Genomic DNA, 20,490 nt, shown 5'->3' with positions numbered 1-20,490 from the left:
TGAGAATGTATTCGTAGAAAAAACAATATGAAAACAAAAATTTGAGTAATTTTTTTGTTTGAGTTTTTTTCTAGTTTCCGCTCTATGTTCTCTATGGAGAGAGATTTCACTTCAAAACATTTTCTTGAAAATTGCAATTCTAACACACTCTTTCACAAACACATAATATTCTTTTATTTTTATTAAATTTAAACCATTAAAAGCTCTGTTCAATAACTAAAAGTTGTTACTAGTTAGTAACAATTGTTACTGGAAAAGCGTTCATTAACTCAAAAAACTTGCAAGTAGAGAAAAAATCAAGAGCGTATAAATTTTAGAGAGTGTTCTCTCGTTGCAAACTATTACAAGTTCTATTTGGAACTCGTAATAGTTAGCATCTTATATTTCAAATGTTTTGTATTATTGTTTATTTATTTACAATTTTATTTTTGTGGTGAAAAAATGTCAAAAAAAAGAATTATCAATAAAATTCAAGAAAATGTGAGTATTTATATATTTTAAAAGGAATAAAATAAAATTGTGTGTATAAAACAATTGTTACTGGAAAAGCGTTAATTTACTTTTTACTATTATTGAGAATTTAAAAGAGTAATTTTGTAAATTTTGATTTTATTCTCTCGTTACAAGTATTTACTGGGAAAGTTAATAAACAGACCTAAAGTAACCGAAACATGAAAAAAAACATATTTGTAACATTTCGTATTGAAAATTAATAAAAAATTCAAATAAATTTAATATTTGCAGACATTTTAGAATAATAAGCAAATATATCTATTTATAAAATATTTCCAGGTCAAATATAAATTAAATAATTTGAGAATTGTTTGAATTCTTAAATTTAATTGTAATAAAATTTTGTTATAATTTTTAAGGTCGCTTTTTTACAACTCTGTGTGTTTGAGGAGTGTGGTGAAAGTGGTTTTAAAACCAATACATATAAACAAAATGTTACCAATACATTCAAAGAGTTAGGTTTTTTATGACAACGGACTTAGGTTTTTTTGACAGCGTTTCACTTCTTCTTATTATTCTTTGGCGGAAACTGTAAAAAAACTCAAACAACAATATAAACTTAGAAAATAATTTTTTTTCAGACTTGTGTTTTTTGATTAAAAATTAGAATTTTCAGTAAAATATAATAATCGATTAACGACCATAATCGATGTTGATTTACCATTCACTATACACTAAATATAAGTTAAGATTGCAGTCGAATGTAAGTAAAGGCAGTGTTAAAGCAATTTATGTTTAGATTCGGCTATACTCTAGCAAACCCATGTCTATTAAGGCATCTGGAAGGGGATATTCATTCTTGTCTACAAAAGAAATAAATAAATCCTCATAGTGAGATATAACTTTAACATCCATCGATTTGTTAAGGATCATTTCACACAATTTTTCTACGCCATTTTTACATTTTTCCGGTGAAAGAGATTGCTTTTCGTTAACAGCTGCAAATCTGCATAGAACGGCTTGAAATGGCAATTGAGCGATATTCTTTTCCATTGAAGCCAAATTACGCAAATGCACCATTTGATAGTTACCATAATCGATGTAGAGAACTTTAAACATTTTATAGTCGTCATCGTGAGACATAATTTTAGCTCGGTACCATAGGCCATCTATGTAGCGAGATAAAACTAGTTCAAACATGTGTGGTGGTTTTTTTAATAGTTTCCATGATGGTATGTCTTCGTCGTTCCATACTAGTGGTGTGGTGTTTTGATTAGGTTCATTAATTAGTGCATAAAATCTGTCCAATTTTCCGACATAGGTGGGTGTTATATTAATTATACTTCCTGTAGGAAAAACCGTTGTGGGATGTCGGCAGTCTATAATTGATGATGCGGGCAGAACATCTTTAGTCCAACCATCGGGTTGACGTAGTGTATGCTCCAGTCTACAGTTTGCGCCTTTAAAACAGCCCCCGGATTTGGGGTCATAAAAGCGACATATACGTTTATCGTCTTGAGGATCATATCCCATTACTGCCTTCATAGCATTGCTAGTGTTTAGGGGTTCTTCATAAAGCATTTCTAATTCATCTTGAGTCAGTTGTTTGCCATCCACTTTGTTCGAGTCACTGTTTGAAGGCACATTCTCTATAGTTATATTCTGCAAGCCATATTCGTTTTCTGCTTTATCTGGTTTATCGACAATCTCCAAGTACAGAGTGTTGCTCTCTACTGCGACTATTTTAAAATGAGTGCAGTTTTCATATTCTAGTGCCTTTAATTTTTCTTCCATTTCTTGTTGATCCACAAATGGATTTTTATTGGTTGTATTCAGTTGACAACGTAGTGCCTGTGCTGGAATACTTTTTTGTTCATGTGACAATCTATACATAATATTATCTGCCTTTAAAGACAATACTTCTCCAGTATCTAATAAATAGCAAGGAACAATTTTTTCGTTCATTTCCACATCGTAAAAATGCTTAGAGCTAAGTACAGCTCGGAATATATGCTTATCTAATACGTAGCCAAACACTTCATTGGAGTTGGGCAAGTTATGATATTGACGCAGTTCCAAAGATTTCGCTAGCTCTACGATTGTCTCCAGATGTTCAGAGTGCTTGTCAAATATATAAAAACTCAAGTCTTTTAAATTTTTAATATAAGTCACTCTACCGGCTATTACGTCCATTTTTTTATAAACCTCACTCAAATTTAATCTGGGATACAAAAAATCATCGGTTTCTTCTGAATTTATGTCATACTCTTCCGCTGGATACAAATCAGCTGGATGTTCTTTTAATAATCCAGTACTATTACTTTGTGGTTTCTCTTTTTGGAATAATTTTGAAAATATAATCTGCATATCCGATAGTTTCATACTGTGCAAACGCATTTGAAGATTAAACTTTCTTGTGACATCCATTATAGCTGTAATGTTGGTAATTAAAGTATCATATTCCATTAGAAAAGTGTTGGTGGTGCATTGCCAATTCGTCTTCACTTGTTCCGTCAATAAACTTATGTTGGAGGAATATCGTTCCGAATTCGTTTGTGCTTGTTCCAGCTCATTAAGACACATTTTTTGCAGTTTTAAAATTGTATCCAATCTTTCGTGCATAATCAATTTATTTAAAATAGAAAATTAAACAATAAAAATAAAGACTGCTAACCACAAACAACAATAATGACAGAAAAATGCATTTGTTCATAAATTTGTATGATTGCAAGGCGTATTTAACAAGGTGACAGCAGTGACGAATTGAAATAAATACAGGCGAATTCACTTATTTTTTATATATAGAGTTTGACATACGGGCGTACGGGCGAATATTTTTTATATATGTAGTTTGACATTTGTGCTTGCTATTTCTATAATCAGCTGTGCTGCCGATGGCACCTTATTAAATGCACCTTGTACGTGTCGTCAGCTTCAAGGCGTATTTAACAAGGTGACAGCAGTGGCGAATTGAAATAAATACAGGCGAATTCACTTATTTTTTATATATAGAGTTTGACATACGGACGTACGGGCGAATATTTTTTATATATGTAGTTTGACATTTGTGCGAGCTATTTCTATAATCAGCTGTGCTGCCGATGGCACCTTATTAAATGCACCTTGGTCAGCTTCTTTAAATTCGCCTAGCCGTATACTTAATTCGCCTTGGTGTACAACAAGGCGTATTTAACAAGGTGACAGCAGTGGAGAATTGAAATAAATACAGGCGAATTCACATATTTTTTATATATAGAGTTTGACATACGGGCGTACGGGCGGATATTTTTTATATATGTAGTTTGACATTTGTGCGTGCTATTTCTATAAGTCCCCATTTACAATGCAGAAATTGAAAGGCAGAAATTTTTCTCATTCTCTTTTGAACTAACCTAAACCTGTGTAAAACACACTCTACCTCTTCAACCCCTCGCCAACAAACTTCGTCTGTCTGCCTTTCAATTTCTGCATTGTAAAAGGGGTCTAATCAGCTGTGCTGCCGATGGCACCTTATTAAATGCACCTTGGTTTGCAAATTGTACACCAAGGTGCCAAGGTGCATTTAATAAGGTGCCATCGGCAGCACGGCTGATTATAGAAATAGCACGCACAAAAGTCAATCTACATATATAAAAAATATCCGCCGGTACGCCCGTATGTCAAACTCTATATATAAAAAATAAGTGAATTCGCCTGTATTTATTTCAATTCGCCACTGCTGTCACCTTGTTAAATACGCCCTGCCAAGGTGCATTTAATAAGGTGATATAACACATACAAAAAATATTCGCCGGTACGCATTTGTGTCAAACTCCATATAAAAAAAATTTGTGAATTCGCCTGTATTTATTTCACTGATGTCACCTTGTTAAATACGCCTTAGGTTCAATAATCGACTTTTTCGAATAATCGACATTTTTGGTGAAAAAGTCGAAATCTATTGTTTGGTTGTATAAAAATTTAACAATTGATTACGTTATCCCACAAAGTGTAGGATTCTATAGTTGAAACAAATCGTCGACTTTTTGAACCAATATTTTGGCGCAATTTTTACATCAATTTGGCAGTAGAAATATAAATGTTACAATCCCATCACTGCTATGACAAAAAGTACAAACATGCCATCCCTGTTTTCGTTCTTTCTTAAAGTTTATTCAAATGTTGTGTTATAAATTTCGCGAGTGTTTTTATTAAAATGTCTATAAGTAAAAACATCGTAATATATGTTAAAATAAATCGAAATAATAAGTAAAACATGTTCATTACTAAATGGATCATAAGTGAATTAAAATTAAGGTGGGTAAATAATATTTAATTAAACTATAAAAAAAGGAGAAAATAAATTCTAACTACCAGTAGGGATGCCAATCCTAATCTCTAAAATCCTGTAATTGGGATATCCCGAATCCGAGGATTTAGTATAATTAATCCCAGATAATCCCAATTTTTGTATATTAATATTTATTTTAAAATTGATGGAAAATATTGCAAAATTGTATAATTTTATTCAAGAATTTATTAAAAAACATAAATGCGATAATGTTTTTAACTCAATTTACAATAACTTTAAAAAAAGCCCAGAAGAAGAGACAATTAAAAAAAATAAACTTTATAATAATTTAAGAATATACAAGTACTCAAAACCGTTACCGATATTCTAAAACAATTTGAATTAAAAACAAGTAAGAAAGTATGGTCGGTCAAGCCCGACCATATAATACCCTACACTAAGTAAAAGAGCAAAAACATTTTTCTTTTAAAATTTCAATAATTTATATTTTTGAGTGATCGGAAGTGGGCCTTATATGGGAGCTATGACCAATTATGGATCGATCACCTTGAAATTAGGTCGTGTGATTTATGTCTTAATGAAAGTTATTTCTGTTGAATTTTGTGTATATACCAACATTTTTAGGAGATTTATGCACGTTTAAGTGATTTTCGGAAGCGAATCTATATGGGAGCTATGACTAATTATGGACCGATCGTAACAAAATTTGGTGACATGAATTTTGTATATATGAAACTTATTTGGAGCGCAATTTGTGGAGATACATTTATAAATTAAACATTTATGACCGATAAAGTCCAACTTCGGAAGGACATTTGTATGGGGGCTAGGTGAAATAATGGACCGATTTCAGCCAGTTTCAATAGACTTGGTTCTGGGGCCGAAAAAATACTATGAACCAAATTTGATCGAAATATCTTCAAAATTGCGACCTGTACTTTGCGCACAAGGTTTACATGGACAGCCAGCCAACCAGCTAGACGGACGGACGGACGGACATCGTTTAATCGACTCAGTGATTCTAAGTCGATCGGTATACTTTAAGGTGGGTGTTAGACCAATATTTTTGGGCGTTACAAACATCTGCACAAACGCATTATATCTTCCCCACTATGGTGGTGTAGGGTATAAATTAGGGTATTCGAATTATTCGATTTTTTTCTTGTTCGAATAAAACGAATAATTCGAATAAGAGATTTTAACTTGTTCGAATAATTCGATCACACGTTTAAAATTAATCGAATTATTCGAATAATTTAAATTATTTTAAAAAAGTAAAGAATGAAGTTTTGATGTCGGTTTTTTAATATTTTATTGTTAAAGAAAAACAAAAAATAACGTTAAAGTTAACAATTCAAGTATTGATAATGTTAAAAAACATTCGAAAACTAAGTTCATTATTAACTTTTCAACAGAAATATTCTGTTCAGATTAACTCCCGATCAATCTACAAAACAATTGACTAGCAAAACCCTCAGTTTCCGTTTTGGAGCTAAGCTTTAAAAAATGTGAGCTAGTTGGACATGATCCTGAATTCAAATACAATATAAACGTATTAACAACTTTTTTATGTCGTTCATTAATTCGGGTTTTAAATTGAGTAACTAATTCTTTAGTAAATTAATTATTCACTATTTCTAAATTATTTATAACAAATTGTATTATACATCAAGCTCTATCAACGTTACCGAATCTTTGCTTAATAAAGTTGTCTTGGGGAATAACACAATAAAGGGAATCTGTCCAAAGTTTGATATCATTGTCCACTCCACTTTAATGTATGTTAATATTTTGATTATTAATTGCGATTATTCTAATATTTCGCCAGCTAAATAACAAATATTTTATTATATTTATTTTTTTTTCATTGGTTCAAGTCCTAAGTTAAAAATTTTGAAAAATTTGTTTTCAGAATTGTAACTTTTTGCAGTAATATTTATATAAGGAGCTATCGGAACACTCATCTACAATGATCGAAAGTCCCTTTGTCTTTAGTTATTTGTCGAATTTCAGTAACAATACAATTTGTTTAATCATTTTTTACTTATTTAAATTTTAAATTATGAAAAATTGTAATCAATTTGTTTGTTCATACCTGCGAATAGGTTAGAGGTGTCCTACGAAGCCAAAAACTCATATACAAATAAATATGTATATATTTTAAGTAAAAATGTGCTTTTATTTTAATATTTCTGAAAATATGTTAATTTTGTTCATACATTTCTTGTTCCAGTAGCCTGAGAAACGTTAATGGCCTGGGGAATTTTTAATAACTTTAAAATTTTGTAACCAATTTTTGTCTTTTATATCTCATTACAACGACAATTACTGACTTATTTTCTTAACTTCCGGGTCAAGATTTTAATGTGGCTAATGGACGAGGTAATGTTCAAGAACAATACCGGACAAAAAATCAAACAAAATTCCCCGAAAAGTTTCTTGCATTGCAAGCCATTTGCAGTTGTGACAAAAGAAGCCAATCATTTGTGACATCAGGCACGATAAAAACAGAAATATATATTACGTTGTGTCTACAAAAGCGGCTTTTAACTTTCTTAATACAGCACAGAGTGCCTTCATATTTCTGGCCCGATTTGGCATCATGCCGCTATGGAAAAAGGGTCCTTGAGTGGTATTCAAACATTAATGTCAATTTTGTACCACGGGAGGCAAATTCTCTCAACTGTCCAGAACTACGGCCTGTGGAAAGTGGCGCATTCACTACTGGTAATTATTAGGGTATTCGAATTATTCGAATTTTCTCTTGTTCGAATAAAACGAATAATTCGAATAAGAGATTTTAACTTATTCGAATAATTCGATCACAAGTTTAAAATTAATCGAATTATTCGAATAATTTAAATTTTTTTAAAAAAGTAAAGAATGAAGTTTTGATGTCGGTTTTTTAATATTTTATTGTTAAAGAAAAACAAAAAATAACGTTAAAGTTAACAATTCAAGTATTGATAATGTTAAAAAACATTCGAAAACAAAGTCCATCATTAAATTTTAAACAGAAATATTCTGATCAGATTAACTCCGGAACAATCTACAAAACAGTTGACTAGCAATCCCTTTAGTTTCCATTTTGGAGCTATGCTTTAAAAAATTTGAGCTAGTATTCAGAACTTTTTTATGTCGTTCATTAATGTGGCTAATTTGAAGTCAGGCAGTGCATGATTGACGCATTTACAAATACGCAAAAAGTTTATTACCATGTTAGACAAAGATGTTTGTTCAACGATGTTCAAAATCATGTATAAGACGAACTCCATGCTTTTCTTGCAACAAAACGTTATTTTGCAATATTTGTGTTTATCATTCGATTTATTAAATATTTTGCAACACTTACATACGCGGTTAATAACATCACTTATATACATATATTTTAAGATCATGTCCTTCATCTATTTCAATGTAATCATTATAAATGTCATCCTCAATATCACTTTCGACGACCGTTTCAAAATCACATTCTACATCTCATTCAACTCCACTTTAATCTAAGTTAAAATGTTGATTATTAATTGCGATTCTTCTAATATTTCGCCAGCTAAATAACAAATATTTTATTCCGTACCTTTATTTTCATTGGTTCAAGTCCTAAGTTAAACATTTTGATAGATTTGTTTTTAGAATTGTAACTTTTTGCAGTAATATTTATATATTTATAGATGGAGCTATCGGAACACTCATCTACAGTGATCGAAAGTCCCTTTGTCTTTAGTTATTTGTCGAATTACATAAACAATACAATTTTCGTGAGTCATTATTACTTATTTAAATTTGAAATTATGAAAAATTTTAAGCAATTTAATAAATTTCAATATATATGAACATTTATTCGATTATTCTACATAAAATTGTTCGAATTATTCGTTATTCGAAAATGGCCATTTTTAAATTGTTCGAATAATTATTCGTAAGAAATTATTCGATTAATCGAACGATCATTAGTCGAATGAATACCCTAGTAATTATATAATCGGCAAACTTATGATACTATCGCCACTTTTAGACTTAACTTGATTTTAAATCCAGAAATTGTGCACAGTTGCGTTTTCACATCTGTAACTATAGCCATATACGAGTTCTTTCGACGAAAATTAAATTTCGTTGTTAATAAATAAGCTTAATCATGTAAATTATTAAAAATCATATTTTACATGTTCAAATGTAAATATTTAAGTTGGTAGATACATCTAAAAGTTTTAAGACCAGAGAAAAATTTGTACATCCTTTTTTTTAAAGAGATTTTACGAATCTATTGTATTTATAATTCTCATAATGTTTAAATAAATAGATCTTCTGTTTTGCTCCACATCATGAATACCGCTAATGTAAACGTTGAAAGAGCTTGGGCCCAATTACCGCATTCGATATCGAGTAAAATTTATCCTAATTTTCTTATTTGAGATTACCGCATCCGATATCTGGTGAGAAATCTAGTACATTTTATTGTAATTTCCCTAACGAACATATGTGTTGATACGAAAGCTCAACTCCATTTCGTTTTTTAGTTAAATTAAGGGGCCGTTCTCTTTCATACATTAGAATTACTTATTGTTATTTTGAAACCTAGCTCAGCAGCTATGAACGTTAAAATAAAATTGTTTAGAAATAATTAGCATAGGTAAGTAATTTTATTTGGGAACATCATAACATACAGATGGTGCTGTTATAAATAATTTACAGAAATAATCACATTTATAAGGTTTTTGGAATTTTATTTTCAACAATATCGCTACAACTATGATCACGAATATATACAAGTGGATTTTTTTTTTTATTTAAATTTGACTCAAATTACTCCTACCAATTATCTGTCTCATTGTTTGTAATTCATCTCTGAGTGCCATTACTTGTGCTCTTAACAATGAATTTTCTTGCTCCAGAAAGGCCGCCCTGAATGCAATACGATCTTCTCGTATTTTACGAGCATCTCGTGATTTTTTCGCTGCTTCATTATTGCGTTTTCTTCTTTCATAGTATTTATCATCCTTTTGTTCTTCTGGAATTGGCCTCTTTTCTCCTCTAGGCCGGCGGTGTAAAAATGATGGAAACATACCACCCACACGATTTAGTTCCATTAATGGAAAGTCAACCGGACTTATGTTGCGAACGGCTGGCGTCAAATACTCAAATGCTGGTAATGCGGTCTGATGGTTCAAAAGTGCTGAAGAGGCTCCAGACAAAGGTAACACGTTTATATTGGGTATGGGGAGTGCATTATCGTTCGATGGCAATTTGCTAGAATCCACTCCAATTGACTTTATGAATTGTTGCGATTTATTAGAGACAGTTTCCGCCTGTATTAAAGAACTTGTTGTATTTTCCAATTCCGTCGGTAACTGTTCCAATGTTGAGCTGTCCATTACATCCAAAATGGGAGAGGTCGGTGGCGTTCTCTCCATTTCATAGTTGTGCGGTAAAATTGTATCTAGTTGCGGTTGAGTTTGTGTATCCTTTATCAAATTATGATAAGATGTTGAATCTGAAACATATTTTTAAATGTTATTTAATAAAGCTTAAACAGTAAACTGATGTCCAGTGCCAGTAGCAGAGACAATGATCAAGGGAAAATTCCAGTAGCAGAGCCAATGATCAAGGAATTTTCTAACTAAATTTAGAAGTTAGAATTTCAAAAAGTTTAGAGTTTCGAACATGGTGTAAACGTTATTTTAGTGAAACAAAATTAATATTTTCATTGATCACACAAGTTGTTTACGTTTACTAGCAACGTTCATGTAACAAGTGCGTAAATATATTTTTACGAATTATGTTAACGTATATGGTTAAATGAAATCTCTTTGTATGTTTCCATTTTTTGAATAATGTAGAGCATCTCGATATTATTTCACATTGATTCCACTTTATTTATTTGATTTCGAATCTTTTCGAGATAATTTAATTAGATTTCCATAACATTGTAAATCATTTTTTTTTTTAGATATTTACCTGCAGTAACGCTAGGAATCATAAGGCGATTACGTGTGCGTAAGAATTGAAATGTAGAAAATGATAATGGTTCTACCAAATTGCTAAAATTTCTGGTATGTAAAGATGTATTGCACATGATTTAGCTTTATTCAACTATTTTGTAATTTTTTTATTTTATATAATTTTGAAACTAACACAAACCGTCTCTCGTTACCAATACTAATAACGTCTAAACAATAACTAACGCTATTACTGTTTTTATTGAAATGTTCTTTAAAGAATGTAGAGTATTTTTTGGTTTATTTTATTATTAATGAATTAAAATGCCTCCCTTATTCGCCTAACCTATTGCGTAGTGTTAGGATTTGTTGTACGACTTAAATATGTACATACATATGTATGAATGTCTCTATATTCCATTAGGATACTCACCCACCTACCAATGCCTCTGATCCAACCAATCACGCAATGTTGACTCGTAATTACCACGTAAATTGCATGACACTTTACATAGTATGTATGTAGGTATGTACATATGTCTGTCTGTCTGTATATACTCGTACATACGTTCAAAATGACATGAGTTTTATAAGTTGATTTTCTCTATTTGAGTGTGTGTATATTGGGCATATGCGATTATAAGGACTTCATATAACTGGTTACAATAAAAATTATCATTTATGTACACCCCTTAATGTTCAAAAAATAAAAGAAACAAATAATAAACACAAAAATGTAACTTGTAATAGTGGACGGTCGGTCGGTCAGTCATTTGACATGTAAAGGAATTTTTAATAGGATTAGTAGGACTTGTTGAGAAAATATTCTAGAATATTTTCAATTTAGATACGACTATTTTAAAAATGCAGCCGTCCTTCTAGCATTTAATTGTTATTCTGAGGAAACATGAGCTAAATGTATCTATACATAACTTGTTGACAGCTCATAATTTAGACATCCAGAATGATGCCAAATGTTTATTATTCAAATTGTATTTGGTTTTAGTTTGGAACATCGACAAAGGTTTTTCGAAAATATATTAATCGAGCCGCCCTAATGTTTAGAACTTTAACTACATATTTTAAAATTACTACTCTCTCTCACATTTTATAAGGGTTTTATTACAGTATACATACATACATACATACATATGTATGTAGATTGGTCTGTTACACTTTCAATCGGGGGTAATAATTACACACTGTTATGCATGACAATACTCTCATATAAAGTATTTGAAAAAAAAAAATCACTGTTGTAAACTCATAAGGAGGGGTTTATAACAAAAAATAATAAAGCAAAATGTGTAATAACCAATCAAAATGGAGCATTAAATATCACATAATTCTAATATAAAAAATACATAAAACAATACAAGTTATTTTTCATACATACATACATATGTGTACATACTTCTTAAATACTTATAGACATTACATATTGTTCCATATGAAATCATTTGTATTTAGTCCCTACGATGACATGTCAACAGGAGACTATGTATGGACATTAAGATGGTCTCATTTGTGGCCCAAATAAAGTTGTTAGTGCTGCTAACTAAATTGAAAGTTTAGTTTGCTTTGTGGTCCCATTTCTATTTGAGATAAGAACATTATTAAACAATTCAAAATTCGCACTTTTTATATGAAAAACTTAAAATTTGCTGTAAATACTAGGGTGATCGGTCCGGTTTTTAATAACCGGTTATAACCGGTTTTTTAGATTAAGTCGGTTTCGGTTTTTTTGAAAAGCCCATATTTCGAATATCGAAGAAACCGGGTTTTTTCCTCGAATAGCCGGTTTAAAAACTCTAACTTTAAAAAAATCGATATACTCCAAAGGATTTAAACTGTGTTTTATTCCTAAGAGGTATTATAGCCTTCATAAGCGTTTAAAATTTACTGACGTTAACGATCTTCGGGTCAAATTGGACCCAAATAGAAAATATATATATTTTTTGGCAACTTTATTTTATAAAACCTAACGTAATTTTTGACATTTGAAATAAAATAAAGGTCATACAAATTCAATTTTAATTTAAAAATGGGTCAAATTTGACCCGAAGACTTTATGAAGGATAAGAAAAACATAGCTTTGGTATCTAACCGGAAAATCAAAGTTTTCATACAAGTGTAATGTTCAGCTGGTATGATGAAAAGAGACAGATATATATTAGTGCTACAAAGCTCTGAAAACATTTAACTTAATTGTGCATAACAAAAATTCAAGATTTTTGCTCCAGGTCAAATATGACCCCAAAAAAATGTATAGATATGTATGCCAATTTGTTTTTCTAAAAACCTAACGTAGTTGTTGACATTTGAAATGAAATAAATTCATAAAATATCAAAAATATCAACCACTCACTTTTAGAAAAAATTCAATTTTAATTTCAAAAGGTGTCAAATTTGACCCGAAGACCTCGTGAAGGTTAAAAAAGTAATCAAAATTAGAATTAAAGGCTTATATTTCGTTATTAGAATATATGTTTTTTCTTTATCTTAATTATATGATCTCTTTTTTATTTTGTTATGTTTTTTCATGAATTGTTTTGGTTTTAATAACTATTATTTTAATAAATAAAACATTTTTCTTCTTATTTCTATGCCTTGTAATATTTTGCCAAAAAAAAACGGTTAACCGGTTATTATTAAAAAACCGACACCGAAACCGAAACAGGTTTCTAAAAAATGTCGAAGAATCGATCACCCTAGTAAATACATAATTTCTTAATGTTTCGTATGGAAAAACTAGATAGCTCCATTTTTTGGAAAAAACACACTTAACGTTTTAAACATATTTCACTAATTACACGGTGCTACGATGAAAAAAAAACTTGGAAAACGGCCTAGCGTGGGTTATAGGGTCTTGCTGAGTACACTACAAATTGTCTCTAAAAATTTCAGAAGTTATTCTGAAAAAACCGTTTTCAGTGATGTTCGTCGACTTATCGACCTGTAGCTTAGTCAGTTTCTGTCCGACTTTAAATTTTTTTAACGGGTTTGGAAAGAAAACTGATTACGCTTTAAAATGACTTGCATTTTTTGATACATTTTTAAGTTATAAGTATTGTTTTTGTTAAGAATATCTAAAAGAAAAACAAAATTTATCAACTTTTTTGATTTTAGTCGCTTTTCATTGCTTATTTTGATATGAAAGTTTATAAAAATTTATACCCACGTATATAGAAAATGTAGTTCTTAACAAAACATGGTTTTAATTATTCAAATCGGGTGAAAATTCTAAAAGTTATTCAACTTTTAATTAACACCATTTTTAGTATTTTCAAAAAACTGTAGAAAAAAAAATATTTGTAAAATTTTGAATTTACAATGTAAATTTTTTCGAACTTTTTTCAAAAAAGTTTAATAACTTTTGCAAATATAAACCGATTTTAACAAGTAATATCTCATTTCTTCCCATATAAAGTTGTCTTTAAAACACTCTTAAAAAAGAGTAGGTTTTCATAGAAAAAAATTAAATTAACTATTGTTGAATATGAAAAATTACGAACAAAAATAAAAAATAAAGGGAAACTTTTTATAAAAACTTACGCATTAAACAAAACTTAATTTTAAATAATGTTAATGATTTGTGGTTCCATTGAACTCATTTTTGGACATTAAAATCGAAAATCGATTTCAGTTAACTTGTTTTTTGGAAAATTGGAGTTACCTAGTTTTTTTAAAAAAACTACTTTTTTCAATTTATTTTGATATTTTAGAGGTAACTGTAGCCAACCTTGATTACACTGTCCAACAGCATTTTTGGAACAGACCAGCGACCCTATAATCCAGCTGGTCTGAATTTTTTTATTACAGTGGGTCAAAGTTTTTATTTTTTGATCGAATGTTACATTATACTAACTGAAAAAAATGTTGTAAGTTAATATCTGAGAGAATTCTTATTGTCAGCGTTATATTGTGTAATTTTATGGGGATAATTTTTGTGGAGATCTTAATAAAAACGTAAAAAATATGGCCATTCATGTTCCAACTTTGGATGCGTGTAACTTTTTATAAGGTTGAGATAACTGTTAGCATGTTATTTTTATTGTTATCGAAATTTTATAGCAAATATAGATAATATTTAAAAAAATCCGAACCTTCGTAGGTCCGCCATATCTAAAAAACCAAAAAAGATCGAGCAGAATTAAAAAAAATAATAAATATCTCTTGAACTAAAAGAGATAACTTACATATATTTTGAAAATCTCCGTATGGACTATTTATATTTTAAATTTCAGCTCATTCGGATCATACTTGGATTTTTGTAGATATTTTTAAAAAATGTGAGACCCGATATGGCGTGTAATTTTGCTAATTAAGCGTAAAGGGCTCTATTTACAACTTTTGTGTCTTTGGTGACCCCCAATGAAATTTTACCGCAAAAAATTTCGTAGAATATTTTAATCCTTAATCTCCTTTTTGAAAGGACTTCTATCGATTATCTCAAAAAAGGGGTCAAATTGACCCCTAAAGAGAGGAGATGGGGGGTTAAGATCTTCCACAAAAGTGATCCCCATAAAATTCCACAATATAACTCTAACAATAAGAATTCTCTCAGATATTAACTTACAACTTTTTTTTAGTTAGTATAATGCTACCTTCAATCAAAAAATTAAAACTGACCCACTGAAAAAAAAAAATTCAGACCAGCTGAACTATATGTTTATTCTACAAAAATGATCTACTCAACATGACCTTTCAGAATTATAGGGTCGCTGTTCTGTTCCAATTTGTTGGACAGTGTTATTAGTACTCTTCTTCATGAGTGTTAAGGATATATATAAGTTCGTCATTCCCTTTGTAATTTTCACATTTTTTATTCGCGACCCCATAAAGTATATATATTCTGCATCGGTATAAACAGCGGAGTCAATATACCCTAGTCCATCTGACCGTCAACTTTCCGAAACCACCAAATAAGTTTGTCATTCCGTTTGTAATTTCCACAATATAATTTTCCTACCCTATAAATTATATATATTCTGGATCCTTATAGATAGCGGAGTCGATTAAGCCATGTCCGTCTGTCTGCCCGTCCGTCTGTCTGTATGTTGAAATCAATTTTCCGAAGCCCCCAAATAAATTACATACACGCAGAGAAAAAATATAATTGGGCATGGTTTCTGTAACCATTTATATAGTGTTATAAGATTTTTAACAATATTATAGTCACAGTAACCATTTACATGATTTTGGTAACCATAATATGGTTAATTTACGATTCACATGATTGTATCAACCATATATATGGTTACAGTAAACAAATATATGTTTGTGGCAACCATATTTATGATGAATAATTTTGTCATAATATGTTGTTCTCAGATTATGATAAGCCTTAAGCCGAGAGCACCATAATATGATAAGTCCTTCATCATATAAATAGTTGTCACAAACATATATTTGTTTACTGTAACCATATATATGGTTGATACAATCATGTGAATCGTAAATTAACCATATTATGGTTACCACAATCATGTAATTGGTTACTGTGACTATAATATAGTTAAAAAACTTGTAACAATATTGAAATGGTTACAGTAACCATGTCCAACTATATTTTTTCTCTGCGTGTACACGATTCACACATCAATATCTCCGGAATTCTTCCGGCTCGGTTGCTATTTAAAATCGAGAAAATCGGTCTACAAATGGCGATTTTTTTGACCTATATCTGGATTACTAAGTCATTAATATAGACAATATGGATAATGGTAGATATTTCAAAGACCTTTGCAACGACGTATATAAGACTATAGTAAGTTGGACCTACAATGGGTCAAAATCGGAAAAAATATTTTTTAACCCGGATTTTTTTTCGCTGAATATTAAAAAAAAAATTTGAAAAACAAAAAAAAAAAAATTTTTCCAAAAAATTTAAAAAACAACTGGAAAAAAAAATAAATTTTGTTTACTTAAAAATATTTCAAATTTTTATTTTGAAGTTTAATTTGGTGAAGGGGGTATACTAAAAGATTCGGCACAGCCGAAATTATCTCTCTTACTTGTTAATAACTGGTATGTTATTTTGAAGTGTACATATCTGACATTAATTCTCACTTAGTTATTGAACATTATGGCTGACTTCATAAACGCAGTTTGCAAAGCAACACTGCAATGTATAGTGTTCATAAACGCAATAGATTTTGTTTTGGCAATATCGCAAGTTCATTATTGTATGCCAATGCTTTTCAATGCGCAACATCTGTCAAATTTGTGAACTGTTTTTATTTATGATTCTTTACAAAACATTTATGCGTTCATGAATGTCACAAAGTATTGCTTAGCCTTGCAATTGCTTTGCATTACTGCGTTTATGAATTCATCCTATGTTTGCTTTACTTCTTTGCTCACCAATGCTTATGGTGAATGTGTTCCATCGGTTTTAACACGAAATATGCGGTTCAGAAGTGGTGATTTTCAGATGGAAAACATTGAAAAATTTGACCTTTGACCTTCACGATTCAAAGGTTATCGTTTTCCGATTTTAGTAAAACTTTCAGAACATATTTAAAATTACAAGGACTATAATATTGTGAATAGGTTTTACTTAAAATTTATAACAGTAAGGAAATTGGACTCATTCGCCTAAATATGGACAAAAAATTTGTTTTTCTTGAAAAACGCAAAATTTAAATCGCAGGTACGGAAAAACTGTAAGAGGTATTGACATAATTTTTTCATATTTTTATTCCCTATTTTGATCTCAATAAACCCCAATGTGATGATCGAAAAAATCTGAAATTTGTTTAACAAAATTTTTAAAAATTTGAAAATAGAGTTTTGAAACAGCCGTTAAAAAAAATTATTTTTTTTGGCCATACCTGCGAATAGGTTAACGGTATCCTACGAAGACAAAAACTCATATACAAGTAAATATGGACATATTTTAAGTAAAAATGAGCTTTTATTTTAATTTTTCTCGAAATATCTAAATTTTTTTTCTAAATTTTTTGTTCAAGTGGTCTGAAACACGGTAATGGTCTGGCGAATTTGTAATAACTTTAACATTTTTTAAAATTTGCATTTTTCTCTAATTTTGGCGATAATACAGTTTTTGGGTCATTTTGAACCAAAGGAGATACAGGGTTAATTTCCAAAACTTTTTTTTTAATGTAATATTCATTAATATAAATAAATCTACATATTTCTAGAAAACAATGCAGAAAGCTAACGAGTTTCACCTATTTATTCCATATTAACAGTAAAATTTTGCATATATCTGAACTTTGACCTCGATGCGCGTCCAGAAAACGTTGCCCGATTTGGCTCAAATTTTCAGCACTTAACATTTAGGCCTAGTGTCACAATATTCCACCCGGCACTCTTTGAAATCTAAAAAAAAAAAATCGGCTGTCACTCTAATATACATATACATATATATGTATGTATGTATGTATAATTTATAATGAAACACTTTTTAATATTCTTGTAAAAGTTATAGAAATGTATGTAAAAAAGACATCAAAGTGAATGATTTGCAGAAAAAATATGATTTGAATTTTCCCAACAAATATATACATTAGACAAGCCTTTAAAAAAATTGGTTTACTTTAGTATCTAAAACGAACTAATGCAAAATGTAAAGAAAATCGGATAACGAGATACAGTGTCTGCACTTGTTTATCTATACAAAAAATATAAGTGCATTCTAATGTCTTTCATTATATTTCAATTGGTATATGTATATTTATTTTCGATTTCTGAAAAATTAAAATTTTGAGTTGTGTCAGTTTTGAACTGGGTGTGCGATATCGTCACCCACGTTGCAAAACAACGTATCATCAAAAAATTCGAAATTGATTTTATTATTGATAACGATTCACTACATCATATTATATATGTGTACAAAATTGTAAACTTTTACTATCAAAAATAACCAAGTTATAACCAAAATTGAAACTAAAGTATCATCAAGTATATGATTTTCTTAAACAAAATAACGTATACGCTTTGAGTAATTAATTAATTAATCGTTTTTACCTTATTTTAGGTAGTATCCCATTTTTTTTTTAATAAATTTGTTGCAATTGAATATTTTTTGCATCAAAATTTACAAAATTACTCTCTTAAATTCTCAAAAATAGTAAAAAGTAAATGAACGCTTTTCCAGTAACAATTGTTTTATACACACAATTTTCTTATTTTATTCCTTTTAAAATGTATCACATATATCACTCACATTTTCTTAAATTTTATTGAAAATTCTTTTTATTTACATTTTTTCACCACAAAAATAAAATTGTAAAAAAATAGAATTTATAAAATTTATACGCTCTTGATTTTTTCTCTACTTGCTAGTTTTTTGACTAGTAACAACTTTTAGTTATTGAACAGAGCTAATATCTCAAGTAGTTTTCATTTTATATCGTTTTTTGCTTCTCCTAAAAACTTATGAAAATTGATGTTACGTTATTTTGTATTTTAGGTGACGATATAACTAAAGCATAAATTTCAATTTAAAACTTCAGCCTGCCCGTTCATTAAATTTTAAATTCAACAATAACAAATACACATTTGTGTTAAATGAGCAATAGCTCGTCGATATGTATCTAAATAGTATCTAGTAACATCATTAAAGTAACATACATAGTTGTTGTTAATTATTTTATAAAATTAAACATATTTTGCATGCGTATACAATATTTTGTTATGCATATCGTCACCTAAAATGCAAAACAACGTAACATCACATTTCATAAGTTTATAGGAGAAGCAAAAAACGATATAAAATGAAAACTACTTGAGATATTGAAACAAAATTTTCAAATTTGAATTACAATGACTCTAGAAATATATTTTATGAAAAAAAAATTAATTTTTTCAAAGCACACTTTAAGATATGTGGCTTCGTTTTTTTGAATTGTTATTTTCTGAAACCAAAAAACTTATCATAAATATAAATTTGTATGAAAAAATAAAAACTTAAATAAAAATATTTTTTTTTTATTTTAAATAAAAGCAGTTTATATGTACTTTTTAAATTTTATTATGTTTTTTTATTTTAATTACTAACGACTACTTGTTTAAACTAAAAAAGTTTCTTCATTAAATTTTCATTAAGACTGTAAAAAATATTAAATTGCAACAAATTTATTTAAAAAGAAGTAAGAGAGCTATATTCGGCTGTGCCGAATCTTATATACCCTTCACCAAATTATACTTTAAAATAAATTTGTTTAAATATTTTTAGGTAAACAAAATTAATTTTTTTAATTTTTTTTTTGACAAAAAAAATTTTTTGATAAAAAAAAAATTCGGGTTAAAAAATATTTTTCCCGATTTTGACCCATTGTAGGTCCAACTTACTATAGCCTTATCTTTTTTGCAATGGACTTTGAAATATCTATTATTAGATATCCATATTGACTTTGAAATATCTATTATTAGATATCCATATTGTATATGTTAATTACTAAGAGCCAGTTTTTGACTTCGTATTTAAATATGAATTATATTTAAGTTCTATTTAAATACGAAAATGAGTTTCTCAGTGCTTTTTTAAATGATACTTAAATGGCCAACGTTGGCCATTTAAATTCTATTTAAGTTTCATAAACTACCATATGTTTTTGACAGCTGACTTTTGTTGTTTAGTTTTTTTTCGACTCTATTGTAGTGAAAAAAAACCAAACAGCAGCGCGCTGCAGCGTTTTGCTAAAAAAAAGCGTCTTGCAAAAACTACAATTCCGATGCGGGGCAATTGGAGCTTCTTTTGTGCATTTTCCTACCAATAATTTTATTGTTTAATAAACTTTCATTTCTTATTGGGCAAAATGTAACAATTTTTGTTTT

At 29.4% G+C, this 20,490-nt stretch overlaps 1 protein-coding gene across 1 annotated transcript; it reads right to left on the bottom strand.

The window, feature by feature from the left end:
• Positions 1–1,299: 1,299 nt before the first annotated feature.
• Positions 1,300–10,229, bottom strand: LOC135962154 (thyrotroph embryonic factor). Its single transcript, XM_065513924.1, has 3 exons — positions 10,068–10,229; positions 9,555–10,004; positions 1,300–1,497 (listed from the first exon to the last, which is right to left on the bottom strand). Exons 1-3 carry the CDS (start codon positions 10,156–10,158, stop codon positions 1,445–1,447), a joined length of 594 nt encoding a protein of 197 aa, XP_065369996.1. The 5' UTR covers positions 10,159–10,229; the 3' UTR covers positions 1,300–1,444.
• Positions 10,230–20,490: the final 10,261 nt, after the last annotated feature.

This window comes from Calliphora vicina, chromosome 5 (assembly GCF_958450345.1).
Source record: "Calliphora vicina chromosome 5, idCalVici1.1, whole genome shotgun sequence".
NCBI lineage: Eukaryota > Metazoa > Arthropoda > Insecta > Diptera > Calliphoridae > Calliphora > Calliphora vicina.
The sequence above is the reverse complement of the archived record's forward strand: the minus strand, read 5'-3'. Positions and strand labels throughout refer to the sequence as shown.

Coding starts and splice junctions, on each gene's coding strand:
- LOC135962154 (XM_065513924.1), bottom strand. CDS start 10,158: ATGGAGAGAACGCCACCGACCTCTCCCATTTTGGATGTAATGGACAGC. Junction 10,005..10,067: donor GGAATTGGAAAATACAACAA/GTTCTTTAATAC, acceptor AGTCAATTGGAG/TGGATTCTAGCAAATTGCCA. Junction 1,498..9,554: donor GAGACAGATAATTGGTAGGA/GTAATTTGAGTC, acceptor TCAATGGAAAAG/AATATCGCTCAATTGCCATT.